General features: G+C 52.4%; 4 protein-coding genes across 4 annotated transcripts; 2 read left to right on the plus strand and 2 right to left on the minus strand.

The window, feature by feature from the left end:
* Nucleotides 1-206: 206 nt before the first annotated feature.
* Nucleotides 207-2,650, plus strand: COCSUDRAFT_20671 (hypothetical protein; the record flags this gene model as incomplete). Its single annotated transcript, XM_005643021.1, has 6 exons — nucleotides 207-383; nucleotides 798-834; nucleotides 1,124-1,268; nucleotides 1,657-1,795; nucleotides 2,068-2,184; nucleotides 2,570-2,650. Coding segments are annotated over 6 exons (696 nt in total), but the record flags the coding sequence as incomplete, so codon positions are not given.
* A 1,467-nt stretch (nucleotides 2,651-4,117) lies between these two features.
* On the minus strand, nucleotides 4,118-6,816 carry COCSUDRAFT_60204 (hypothetical protein; the record flags this gene model as incomplete). The annotated part of the gene is made up of 8 exons (XM_005643022.1): nucleotides 4,118-4,206; nucleotides 4,375-4,536; nucleotides 4,799-4,994; nucleotides 5,184-5,275; nucleotides 5,462-5,581; nucleotides 5,967-6,153; nucleotides 6,369-6,472; nucleotides 6,717-6,816. The coding sequence occupies 8 exons, from the start codon at nucleotides 6,814-6,816 to the stop codon at nucleotides 4,118-4,120; spliced, it is 1,050 nt and encodes a 349-aa protein (XP_005643079.1).
* Nucleotides 6,817-7,633: 817 nt separating this feature from the next.
* Nucleotides 7,634-8,447, plus strand: COCSUDRAFT_20542 (zf-U1-domain-containing protein; the record flags this gene model as incomplete). The annotated part of the gene is made up of 4 exons (XM_005643023.1): nucleotides 7,634-7,684; nucleotides 7,819-7,860; nucleotides 7,976-8,086; nucleotides 8,268-8,447. 4 exons carry the CDS (start codon nucleotides 7,634-7,636, stop codon nucleotides 8,445-8,447), a joined length of 384 nt encoding a protein of 127 aa, XP_005643080.1.
* Nucleotides 8,448-9,358: 911 nt separating this feature from the next.
* COCSUDRAFT_49246 (hypothetical protein) lies at nucleotides 9,359-12,824 on the minus strand (the record flags this gene model as incomplete). The annotated part of the gene is made up of 8 exons (XM_005643024.1): nucleotides 9,359-10,274; nucleotides 10,709-10,799; nucleotides 11,211-11,334; nucleotides 11,661-11,732; nucleotides 11,848-11,904; nucleotides 12,035-12,102; nucleotides 12,276-12,441; nucleotides 12,778-12,824. The coding sequence occupies 8 exons, from the start codon at nucleotides 12,822-12,824 to the stop codon at nucleotides 10,054-10,056; spliced, it is 846 nt and encodes a 281-aa protein (XP_005643081.1). The 3' UTR covers nucleotides 9,359-10,053.
* Nucleotides 12,825-13,377: the final 553 nt, after the last annotated feature.

Genomic DNA, 13,377 nt, shown 5'->3' on the forward strand with positions numbered 1-13,377 from the left:
CCTCCCAGTCCTGCAGCACCTCAGCCCCATCTTCTGCATTTCCTAGAGCGCACCACCCGATCTGGTGCAATGCTTCATCTTCAGACGCTGCCAGACCAGACAGCAGGCACAGACAGCCCTTCGGCAAGGGCTACAGCACGGGATGCTATGTGCAGCGACCTCCACCTCAATTAGTGTCTGGCAGGAATGGAGTGGGACCGGCAGTCATGCAGGGTCTGGGCACACCATTGCCCAATCAACACAGTGAGGTCGTGCAGAAAAATTTGCCAGGTTCCTACGATGTCACCGAGTTCGTGGCTGAGACCCTGCTTCCTACACGTACTGGCAAGTACAGACTCAGAGGATACAGACACACGGTAAGTGTACTATGCAACGATGTCAATGTGTTTTTAATCCACTTAGATCTGGGTGCACCTGTACAGTAATCCTGTTTCAGCCATCGTTGTGTGTGTCGATGGAGCACTTGGTCAATACTGTGTGTTGACCTGTGCCAGCAAGGGCATTTGTCTGTTGTCCTTGCTCTGGAATTTGAGATGTGTAACAGCTATTGATGGTTGTGTTGTCACCTACCTGACATTTCACCCATTCCATGCAGTTTGATGGCGGCAGGACATTCACAGAGCCCAGCGTGATCATGACAGGACGACCAGAGAATGGCACAGAGGTGAGTCAAGCCTTTCAGACACTTCTTTATGTAAGGTTTTGTGTAGATCTGGGTGGCCCTCTGTTGTGTCATTCCATCCCTGGATCTCACTCAGCTTCACGTGTCTGAGACTGCGTGCTTTTTTGCCATGCAGATACCTGTGCGCGTGCATGATGCCTGCTTCACATCGGGTGAGTTGCCATGTCCCCTTCAATTACTAGCATCCCCTGGGTCTATGATAGGCATGTTCGTATATCTACTTCATATCACCTCTCATGGTCAGCTTGGCCCACTGGTCAGTATTGTGCAAGATGGACATCTTATGACAGTCAGACGCAGGACTGGTCCCCTTGTCATACATAATAGAACATCTCTCAGCACTCGGTAATGTAGGCATTCTGCCTTTGACAAACCTGTCTCGAAAGTTGAGGGCCTCGAAAGGGAAAGTTCGAGCTTGACTTTGCGTTTGCTTTTGCGCAGAGGTGTTGGGGTCGTTGAAGTGCGACTGCGCGGGGCAGTTGGAGATGGCTATGGATTACATTCAGGAGAATGGCCCGGGTCTAATCATCTACCTGCAGCAGGAGGGGCGCGGCATCGGCCTTGCTAATAAGATAGCTGCCTATGCGTTGCAGGCAAGCCGCTTGCAACCTCAACGTCCTGATCGCGCTGTGCCGGGAATTTTCTGCGCGCTACTCTTGGATGCCTCCACACTTGCCAAATGCAAACCAAATGCATACAGCGCTCTTGGTGGTACCCACATTGCGCGTATTCTGAAGGGCAGGAACGCCGTGACATGGTTGCGCCAGAAGCTCTGCTGCTGCAGTTGCAATTGTGAATGCAGATCAGCTTCGGGGTCGCTCCACCTTTCATGGGAGAAAGCTAGGGTCCACAACGTACCTCCTGGTTGCCCGCATGGAAGAAGTACATCATTCTCAGCATTGTTTGTTTGGAGACATTATATAGGTGCTACCGCATGGGATAGATTTCTTACAAGCGCGGGCAGGATTTGAAAGCGTGTGGAATGTGTTGCAGGAAGAGGGGTTGGACACAGTGGATGCCAACAGGGCTCTGGGGCTGCCGGACGACTGCAGAGAATACTCCTCTGTCAGAAACATCCTGCAGAACCTGGGCATCCGCAGCATTCGCCTCATGGTGAGAACAGCCCCTTCCTCTTCCCTCAATGTTCGGCAAAAAGAGTCCCAGGGTATGGTGCTGTCTGCTCTGCATGCAGGGGCCATGCTATGCATGCATCCCTGCCACTCGTCAGCAGAGCTGAGACAGCGTCTGAGTTGAATGATGCACATGCACTTCCAGACATGCAGCAAGTGAATGATGGTTACAATTGGGAATATCAACGTTCGAGTGTTTGGAGTGTTGCGATAATTTCAAATCCAATTTCGAACTCAAAGTTGAATCGATCGCAGACAAACAACCCGCGCAAGATGAAGGTGCTGGAGGAGCTTGGGGTGGTGGTGACTGCGCGCATCCCATGCATTGTGAAGGCCCAGGAGCACAACATGGGCTACATCGCCACAAAACAGGTGAGAAATCTCACCTCATCACATCTCATCATACACCGGACACCGCACATCACACCGGTGCCTCTCTCCTGTACACACCTCACCATGATCAAGCAGAGCGCGATAGCTGCTTGAAAAGCACTGCTTCTGGTATCTTGTTATCAGTGGCCAGATCTGTCTGGAGTCCACTCCAGAGCCTCGCGCAGGGCAGTGGTGCGGTTGAAAGCGGGATGCTTGCTTTTCTTTGCAAATAGTGGGTGCCTTTCAACTCAAGCATGCAATTTTATACTGCCGGGCGCTCTCTGCTTGATGGGGAGTCCTAGGGGTGTACCATGGCCGCCACTTACTCAAGAGTGCAGAACTTTCTTTTTTGCTGACGGACGGGTGATGATCACACTGCGTGCAGGCGCGCATGTCTCATTGGATGGACGATGGTCCGGACTCTCTGGACGGCTCCTACTGCTATTGGAACCATGACGGGGAAACCCTGAAGCCATCAGCCAGGGGTGGGCAGGAAGGCTCGTCACGCCGTCAAGCAAGCAATCCAATGATGGGTTGGGTGGATCAACCTTTCCTTGGACCGGCTCAAGGCCTTACAAGGACCAGCTTCGCTGAGCAGTGGATCATCAACAATGTGGAAATTAATGACGCAGCCGAGACATGGCTGTCGGGCGACTATGGCATGTACGACCTCTACAAGGCTGAGTCTGCCGAGGCCAACAAACCGCCAATTTCACTGATCGCCTTCTCAAAAAAGATAGAAACATTCGTAAGGACGAGGAATAGCTCCTTCCTGAAGAAGAGGGACAACAGGGGAGCGATTATTGAGGGAGTGGGCCTAACCGAGGAGGCAAGCCAAAGAGAGGTGGCACGTGTCAGAAACAGGGCACGGCTAGAGGAAGAGGCACGCCTACATAAGATAAATGAGGGGGCAGGACTGCCCACGCCGCCGCAGCCGCTACACAGCAATGGGAAGCTCATTGGCAGGCCAGCTGTGCCTTGAGAGACGTAGAGCAGTCAGCATGAGTTGGTGGGCCGCATCTTTGGAAGGGAAACTCCGTCAAGCTGCAGATGGGTTGCAATGGCAAGCTGCTGGCGAGCTCTTGTGATGAAGCTGCAGCTGTCGATGCTTGTGATGAAGATTTGTTTTTGTCGCAATGGATTCCTTATCCTCCGGGCAATTTGTTGGCATGCATTGGTAGCGCGCAATTGTTGCAGTGATCAGATGTGAGCGGCCATGGCCAGAGTAGTAACTCACATCCGAGTGAGCCAAATTTCTGGCACACCAAGTCACAATATTTTCTAGGATGTTGCCTCTTGCAGCGGCAGTTTTGGATTCCGGGCATGCTGTGAAGGACAAGTTTCTTGCAACAGACGTGACAGGACATAGGCTGAGAGATACTGCAGGGGACATGTTGGCAGAGTACAGACAGAAATTGAAGTGCTATACCGCTCTGCATGGCGCAGCTTATTTGGCTGGTAGTGACAGAGAAGACCATACAAATTCATAGGATGAGAACAAGAATGGACATGGTCTCATATGATGCATCACGATGGGCAGAAGCCTGGTGTTGGTTGCATAATGACGTATCTTTAATCCTTGTGACACCTGTCCTGAAATCAAATGTGACAGCAGCATCATGCAATTTGCTCAAGTTGCATGGAATGTCAAGCACAGGAGTGCGTCGATATTTATCAAAATTGCATTATTGCATCTCATTCGTTCCTTTGCTCACGTCAAACAAACAATCGTGTCTCACTTCAATTATATCTGACTTATTCCTTTGAAGTGTTTCAGTTGCATCACACACGTTCATCGTATCATTTATTGTAATGTTGCTGCACTTTGCGAGACAGCTCTTCCTTTTGTTTTCTGGCGCTCACTCTATTTTTATGTCTGCTATCCCCCCCCTCTTTACAAAGATGTGAGACACACATTTTCATCGCGTCTTAGTCAGCGGCCACCGGCCGCCACAGAGGCGGCTGCGCTGGCGGCTGCCTGGCGCGCAGCACTGGCGGCAGCCGAGGCTGCTGAGGCGTTCCCTGCTTCGCCACCCACAAGCATCATCAACTTTCCTCACACACCATTATAGCGCAAAGATGACAAGCCAACTCAGACTTAGCCACCGAGATTCCCAGCGAGCAGCAGTTGCTCAAGACCCTGGCCCTTGCACATGAACAAGTCGAGAACGTGAGTAAGGGTGTCAGTACCAGAGGAAGCAGCAGCCGCAGCAGAGGCAGCGCTACTGCCGGCGGCTGCGGCGGCAGCGGCGGCCGATGAGAGGCCGACGCTGTTGGCTACAGCAGAGACGGCCGATGCCGCGGCCGCAGCGGCCGATGCCGCAGCTGAGGCACTAGACGAGCCTTGGCCACCTGCACACCGTAGTGTACCGTAGTGTTCTTGTGCTACCGTAGTGTATCCTGCAAGTCTTTTGCCTGGTTTTTTAAGTGAAAACTGCTCTCGTGCTTAGTCAGTGCTGCATTGTTTGGTAATATAGTAAAAGTCTTCGTCAATCTTTTGGCACGCAAGAACGATGCCCATCGCAAGTCAATATAAGCACCCCGAGTGGCAATCAACACTAGCAAGTGGTTAAGGAAAACTCTCGTGTCCTGGAGGGATGGATACTCCAGTCACCTGCAGAACTGGCTGCAGACGCTGCTGCGCTGGAGGCGCCGGCAGCAGCGGCCGCCGCGGCGGCCGCAATGTCAACGCCCCCGGAGCCGCGGCCTCCGCCTGAAGAGGCGCTCGATGCGGCCGCCGCCGCGCCGCCGCTGCTTGCCGATGCGCTCGCGCTGCTGCCGCCACCGGCCGCCGCCGCCGCAGCCGATGCCTGTAAAATTCAGTCTCTCATTGGTCCTGGGGGAAATTACCAGTGATCTCCAATGGGTCTTCGAGCAAAACCATGATGCCCCATCAAGTATGATGCAGAAGACCAACTGAGGTCACAAATTGGAAGCTTAATTCAAAGAGTTAAGAGCACTGTGTTCCCGTCTACTTGAAGCAAAGGGAGGTGCCGCACCTGGTCAGACCAGTTGCTAGCGGACGCTGCGGCGGCAGACGCCGATGCGCCATCACCTGCGGCGGCTGCTGCAGCGGCTGCGGACGCCTGGCCTGCAGCTGAACCCCTCATACAGATCTTTTTCAGCAGCTATTCATGTTCTCAGCACTTCCTGAATCTCAGTGGAGGCTTTAACCACATCGACAATGTCTCATTTGATCCAAATTGGGATTTCCTTCGGCTCAAATTGAGGGCCGACTGGTGTCTCCAATTGGCCATGGGCAAGGATTGGGGCAGACCTGCAGCAGCGGCGGCTGCAGCGGAGGTCTGACCGGCGGAGGAGGCAGAAGCTGCGGCCGAGGCGGCCCTCTGCGCAGCAGTTGCCGCCGCCGATGCCGCTGCCGATGCACCGGAAGTCCCTGTGCAGCCAGACACGTTCAGATTCTTGTAAGTATACTTTTTATGAGTTTAAACAGAGTGGAAGGTCCACCCTGCATGCAAGCTAAGCTAGCCCTAGGGGACGCCAAGATGAGCCTCCTCAGGTGTGCGTCAGTGTGAGTACTTTGCTGTGAGTCAGGAGCCTCATCAGGGGTGAGAGCACGATGCATGCGCAATCCCATGGTGAACATCAAGATCGGCATGTATACACTACGTAGTGGCACAATGCACTTTTCTCAGATTGTGGACAAAGGCTGCGTCCACACACGCGGTGACTCGCAGGGTGGCAAGCCCAATGTGTCACATGAGTGGATCATTAGGAATCCTGATTCAGGATGCATGCGCACAAAAGAGGTGTGGCATTACCGGTGGCCGAAGCAGCGGCAGCAGCGGCGCTGGCAGCGTCAGAGGCCGCGGAAGCTGCGGCGGAAGCTGCCGAGGAGCTGCCACCGCCGCCGCCGCTGCCGCCTAGAGCAGCGACGCTTGAGGCTGCAGAGTTGAGGCGATCGCGGCCGCCATTGAAGACGCTTGAGAAGAAATTACCAACCGGATTCTGCATTCAAATTCAATGGTCCAAATTCAGGCCACAAGTGTAACAAGAACAAATATTTGTGCACACACGTATATGCATCCCATCCCCTTTCTCTATAGGAGGATTGCTAGTGGCAATCACTCACATGAAAGCAACACCAACCCTGAATGGAAAGCTTTTCTGGGCACGCAGATGAGCCAAGGTGTGAGCGATGTCACAGCATTGTTGGTGCTTACCCCATTGTTGCTTGGAGGAGAGTAGCTAGTTGAGGCCAGGGAGTTGCCGGCCACGGCTGACGCGCCATTGACAGAGGCGAATGCTTGGCTCAAGCGTCTGCCACCTGCGCAGCATGAAAGTGAAACACTGAGCCAGTACTGCTGGTACCCAGTGCAGCATGTGGCAGGTGTGCCCTTCCTTAGACACAAATCAAGATGGAATGACATAGATTTTTAATCGTTTCCCCTTGTATGTCTCGGACCATCAAGCTGCACAAGGTCCTTGGGTAAAGCACCGAATGCCTCGAATAGAAGGCTACTGGGAGACCTGAGCGAAAACGTCCAGCCTCGTTCGCTGTGAACACGTACCTGCAGGAGACGGGAGCTGGCGGGCTTGGACGCTGAGAAGCGTACAGAGGATTGTGCTGACAAGCACTTGTCGAAGGAGCATTGTGGTGCGCGTCTGCATCGGTGGGCAAAGGTATGCCGTTTGCGTTCGAGCGCCGGACGATGAGATTCAGGACAAAGATGATATGGCTGCAATCGATGTGAATGGGCCTTTATACTCGCTCAACACCTTCAATCAGCGCCATCTGTCCCAGCACTGGTTTCTGTTCAGTACCAGGTTTGAGCTGTCCAGCCAGCTTTTGAACTCGTCAGCCTGAAAAACAAGGTTGCGCTGGTGATCGCATCCCTTTAAGAATATATGAGACAGAGGTGATGGCCAAATGATTCAGATTGAGTCACAAATAGTGAAGGTCTCCCGAGCTCAGTTTGCCTCGTATCGACTGTGGACCGTGCAGCAGAGGACACTCGAGTGATACATACACTCCTGAAATCCTGTAATCCCCTCGACTAAGCAGGAGAAGAACTTATTAAAATCAAAAGAACTTCTTGAGGCAGCTAATAAGATTAGAGGACAAGAAGATCAACTTGATGGAAGCTGATGGAGCTTGCTTTGAAAACAGCAGAGATCTCTAGAGGGACGCCGTCAGTCAACTTCTGCATGAGATGAACATCAAGCCCGATCATTTTGTGCAGTCCTCTTCACAGAACTTACAGCTTGACAAATTAAAGTATTTGCAATACATCTTACATTTCTGAGCACACTCCTCGCCATATCTTGCCAGTGAGACTGAGGATCTCCTGCAGATTATTGTATTCTTCGGATAGTAGTAAGCAGACATAGATAACCAAACCTCAGCCTTTGATCCGCTTTCTTATATAAAATTCTCACGGTCTGTACCTCAAGCGACGTCCCTGGAGACGAGGTCTTGAAAGCATAAATGACTCGCTACTACTGCGATTACTGCGACACATACCTGACACACGACTCGGTAAGGGTGCATAGATATGGATTTTATATAGATATGGATCGAATGGATTTTCGATGCTGCATCCTGCTCCTTGCGAAGAATCTTGGTCTGCTGAGCCATCCACTCCACCATGCTGAGAGCTTTCTGTGGCGCAGCCTGTCGTCAGAAAACAGCACAATGACGGATACAAACATAAGGTGAGGCGATATTAGTGTTTGCGAAGCGTGTATCAGACTCAACAACCAGGGCTACGACATTTGTTCTCGCCACAATCAACTGGGCAACTCTTGAGGTATGTTCCTTTTCTTGCAGGCCAATGTCAGGAACTACTACATGCAGTTCGAGGAATCCCAAACACAGAGCCTCATCGACAGCAAGATTATGGAGTTCGAGGCAAAAACACGCAACGCATTCCAAGCTCAGGTATGGAAACCACCCTGGCAGGAAGATTACCACCTGCAGAAAGCCGCAAGCACTGCCTCAAGCACCAGCACACTCTGTCTCTGCGCATCTTGCCTTGTTTGGATGTCTTGCCAGATAACATGCCAAACACAGGATTTGTCGATGTAAATGCTGAAAGGAGCCTGTGGCGTGTGCATGGCAGGTGGCGGCGTCTTTCCAGGCACAGATGATGGGCAGGGGAGCAGGCCCCATGCCTGGAGCACCGGGGATGCCACCGCGGCCAATGGGACCCCCCATGATGGGCATGCCTCCAGGCAGGCCCCCAATGGGCCCCCCGCCCCACGGCTTCCCAGGTAAGAGCAGCTGTCCAGCTGACGCATGACAGCATCCAAGGCCTGTGCTGGAGTGAGCGCAGGAGGTGCCTGGAAGAGCGTTGTCCGCCAACGGTAGATGCGCTTGTTGGTGTCCCCACTTTGGCCGAAAGTTCTATTCAAAGCAAGGAAGCATGGGCCCACATGACCGGCACCTTCGTGAAGCGTTGCACCTTGAGCATATTGCCAGCAGGATCCTTTGGGCCCTCCAAGCAACTCGCGATGCGCCATTTGGCACATGCAGACACACAGGAGTGAGTTGCACCATTGGTTGCAGGCATGCCACCCCCGGGAATGCCTCCGATGGCGCGGCCGCCGCCCGGTGCTCCGCCGATGGGAATGCCGCCGCCGCAGGGAATGCCGATGGGAATGCCGCAGGGAATCCGGCCGCAGTGATGATTCCTGCGCGCCTGCTTGCCAGCACTGGCGCGTGCATGATGCTGCAGTTCCTTGTCTGAAATTTTGAGATGCTTCTGGCAGCCAGCAGCTCTTTTGTGAGTTTCACATCTAACCAATTGTGGGCCTGCGAGCCTCCCCTGGGGGCACCTGTCGGGTTGCTATAAGGGCCGCCTGACTTGTACACACATATGGCTACCAAATGCCATGCTTTCTGCTGAGAGAGTGTCTTGATGTCTTGGACATTTGGGTCAGCGCCAGTTTTTCACAGATGGAGTTATTGCTTGTGCAGATGCTGGCAATCTGAACATGCAGTGTGCAAGGCAGCGAATTTGTTGGCCCAACATGTCCTTGTTCTGACCTAGATTCAGGCTTGTTTCGTTCGAAATAACAAACTATCTCAGCTAGGCATATTTTTAGCGCACAACGATTGATGCTGTTGGGAAATTTTGAAACGGACTTGTAATGCTTTGGACCAGAGCAACATTTGAAACAGCTTGCTGATGTCAGCAGTCACCAGCCCATCGACGGTGCATTATATCATTACTTGTGCACTGATCAGCTGCACGCACACTGATGTACATGCGCAAGCCATGCCAGGATGGCTTTCATTTCCATGCAAAGCAAGGTAGTTCCACATATTAAACATTCCCATCTGCACAACTGTTCATGGTACACCAGTATTCACAGACAAGCCAAAGAGATGGCGTGTCATTTCTGTACACAAGATAGCAGCCATAAGGCTATCAATTTGGGAGCAGAGCCAAGTCAAAACTGGCAGCATACTAGAATGCATGCCACATGCGCTGCCACCATATGGTGCCCAAGAAAGACATGCACTCAAGAGTGCTTGCCCTTTTAGAAGAGAAGGGCCGATTTCAAGTGTCTGCAGACATTCTGGTTCAGCTCTGATGTAAAGGCTTGAGTCTATCCAAATTCCTTAGCGCAGCTGCAAATGTCACTCAACCTACAGAAGTTCCAAAGCATCTCCTCACCACTACATTTCTTGCCTTTCTTGGCGGGAGTGCCAGTTGGAGCAGACTCATTCTCTGTGCTGCTTCTTCAACCCTGAGGGGCACCAATTCCCGCATGCACCAAGCTCCATCTCTATAGCCCGGCTTTCTCATGTGTACACAAGCGTCTGACAGCAGACACCATCCATCTTCCACCCAGAGAAGCAGATCTTCCCCACCAGAAAAGCTCTTTTGTCTTCTCAGCTTCTCAGGCAGCCAGCAGCGCACTCCGAAGCAGGAACCCCAGAAGAGCGACAGTACCGGGGACTGAGATGTTGTCATCGATTTTCTGGTTTATCGGCAGCGACTCTATCAGCGTTGCCACGGCGGCTATGGCGGCTACGCCCAGTGCCATGGCCGCAATGTCGCACTCGAAATAGCCCATGCTGCAGAAGAACGCTATGAAGGCAATCGCCATGCTGGAGCCGCCTGCAAAAACACACTATGGATATCACTGCATATTGCACAAAATAGTCGTGACAGTAGAGCAAATTACAGAGGAAGGGGTGAGTCCTGTGCGTGCCGCCAAGCATGGCCAGAACAGCGATCTGCTGCAGTGCCAGGGCCTTCAGATCTATAGCTTATAATAATATTGGACACACCAGGGCTTTGGAAGAACCCGCCCAACACATTGACACAGCCTGCGGCCCTCTTGCATGCAGCAGGCTAGCTGGATCCTGCAGCAGTTTCCTAGCAATATCGAGCTGGTGCTCTCTTTGTTCGGATGACCGCATCAGTCGCAATAATGTGCACAGCCCTGTTGCAGATACAATCCTGCGTCCGGCGGGAAAGCCGACGCCAAACTGATATTGCAAGCAATGCTGCTCTTGTTCTCAGGTGAAACAGCTTAGAGGAGCGCTCACCGAGGAACATGGCACCGCTGCCAGCCCAGGACTTGGAGCTATTCCAGGGCAGCTTGTGGCGGCCGCCCAGTCGACGGCCCACTATATCCGCCTGCACACAAGCTCCTTGCACTAAAAACAAAATACAATTAAAGGAAATTTAAACGCCCTGATGAAGCCTGGGGCATTGTTAAGGAGACGGAGGCCACATGCATGCTTGCCTTTGCCACCATGAGGGCATGGGTGCATCCATGCCCCCTAATCCTTGCACTCATTTTTTTTCCACTCCACGTCTGATCTCTCTGCCTTCATGGTTGCATGCCTCTTTCTCTGAAGCGCATCGAAACGTTCCAATGCTGGTGCTGCGATGTCAAGCAAATTGACCACTGTGGCACCGGTGGGGGGGTCCCTATTGGTGTACATAAATTATTGACGAATCTATCAACTAGCATCTGGCAGATGTACACCATGATAACATTCGTTAGTGAAATTACTGATCTCGGTGTACAGTGGTGGAACACACCAGGCCGTCACCGCCGCACATGAGCGAGAAGACCACCACTCCCACAGGAGACTCCCTCCAGTAGACCAGGGTGGCCCCCAGCAGCACCACCACATAGTACAGCGGCCCACGCAGGAGCTCAGACCTGTGCACCGCAAAAACCCACAAAACTCATGGCTTGATTGAGTCAGACGGTGGAGCCAGTCTCTCTGCTGCTTCAGGGATACGCTTACTGCACATTTGCGCTCTACCTATCTAGTGTAGTGCTTCTTCACATGAATGTCTGCTAAAGCGATTGGCAGGAAAAGTCTCAGGTGGCTATCATGCTACCGGAATCCCTGACGTTGACTGATAGGGAAGGGGCACATATGCAAAGTGCAATGCAAAGATGCCTTCCAAGCATGTGGCTTCCGGCAGCAATCAGCGTTGAAACATGCAATTCATGAAGAGGAAGCTTTAAAAGGAGCTTACTTGTCGCCCTCCCTGCTCATGGCGTTGACAGTCTTTGGGTCGTCTATGACCCCCGTCCCCAATGCAAGCACCCTGCAAGCAAGAATGGTGTCATTGTCCTCACAGCGTCAATTAAGAGAGGCTTGAGATGAGTCATTGTGCACGAGATGGCTCTCACGGGAGGGCAACACAGCAGATCCAAGCTCACCTCAGCAGGTTGAGGCAGGGCACAATGGCGGCAAAGAACCGGGCGTTAGGATCTGCACTGCAATCCGCAACAAAGAGCTTCAGAGGTTCATTAGAGCAACACATGAGTTGCCAAAGTTATATTGCAGCATCAACTAGATTTGACTGTACCACAACCTGCTGAGGTGAGCACTCAGCGTGCCGCTCACCTGAAGAGCGGCCAACACAGCGCAAAGCCTGGGCCAGCCAGGATGTGCACCAGCTTCCGGCTCAACTTCTGCAGTGACAAAAATCATCTTTCCTTAGCCCCAATTCTTTCAAAGTACTTTACATGTACATGTGAGACTCACTGGGGCTAGCGTAGGCCTTGCATAAACTGGTCAACAAGTCCTCCAGGGCAAGACATGTGTCGGTGGTGCAGAGCTGTCAGATTTTCCTAGTGCACCGTACCTGGTCCACAATGCCCCTGGATGAGAGCGCCCTGAAGATCTTCACGAGAGCAATGGCACCGGCCGCGGCAACGACTGTTGCGCAAACATCCTGGAGCAACGGGTTCTGCTGCAGGACCAGCAGCACCGAGGAGGCCTGCTGGCTCCCTGTCTCCAGCAGCTGCGCGCTGCATTTTACCCCCTGGGCACCAGGAGGCAGGTGAGACTCCAGATGTTGCCAGGATGTCTGCAGATCTAGCAGTTATTGAGCAATGCCAAATTGCCAACGGCGCTGGCATCTATGATCTATGGTCTGCTTATGGTTCCCTTGGCCATATGATACCTTCTTGACGCGGGAGTGTTGCCTTGGACCAGGTCGTACTGGTAATCTGAGACCGCAGCATGGAGCGTCTAGCGAGACCCCATCGGCAGGCTGCGTCCGACGTATCGATGCAGCAGGTCTATAAAGATATCGAAAAGATGTCGCTGGCGGTATGCGTGCGCTGGGCGTCTTCCAGGCGCACCCGTTGCCCAGCAGCTTGGTGGAATCGAAGCACCCAAGACAACTCATATGAAGGCGAAACTGCTCGCTATACAGCGCTATGACGTCAAAGCATTACGAATTAGTATAGAGACACTAGAGCAAATGTGTCGCTTTTGGTAGTTGCGCCAAAGATGACAGATGCGGCAAGGTTTTGTGCTGCTACAAATTCTTTAGGTGCGTTTATATTGATCACAGAATGAAACTTTACCTTCACCTCCAAAATTCTTTCCTTTGGCTTGCTCAATTCGATTTTCTCGTCGACATTTAGATTTCTATCTCCAGCTCATCCATTTGATGCTGACGTGGCATCTGCACTTTTTGGGCTCATGCATGATTGATGATCATGAAAATATATCTCCTTCTCATCTTGTGTTTTGTGCATTGGTTGATAGTATGGACGTTCTGCGGGGCACTCCTGGCCGGTTGACTAGCCTCGTGCCATCGTGCACTTGTTTCACAACTTTTCATAGGCAACGCAGGTTGATGAATGTGGTGCCAAGGCTCACACGATCTCAAAACAGCGCTTGGGATAATCGTAGCAGAAGAGAGGTATTGACGGCAGGAGTTGCGGTTGCTGGTG

The sequence above is a fragment of the Coccomyxa subellipsoidea genome, assembly GCF_000258705.1.
Source record: "Coccomyxa subellipsoidea C-169, whole genome shotgun sequence".
In the NCBI taxonomy this organism is placed as follows: domain Eukaryota; kingdom Viridiplantae; phylum Chlorophyta; class Trebouxiophyceae; family Coccomyxaceae; genus Coccomyxa; species Coccomyxa subellipsoidea.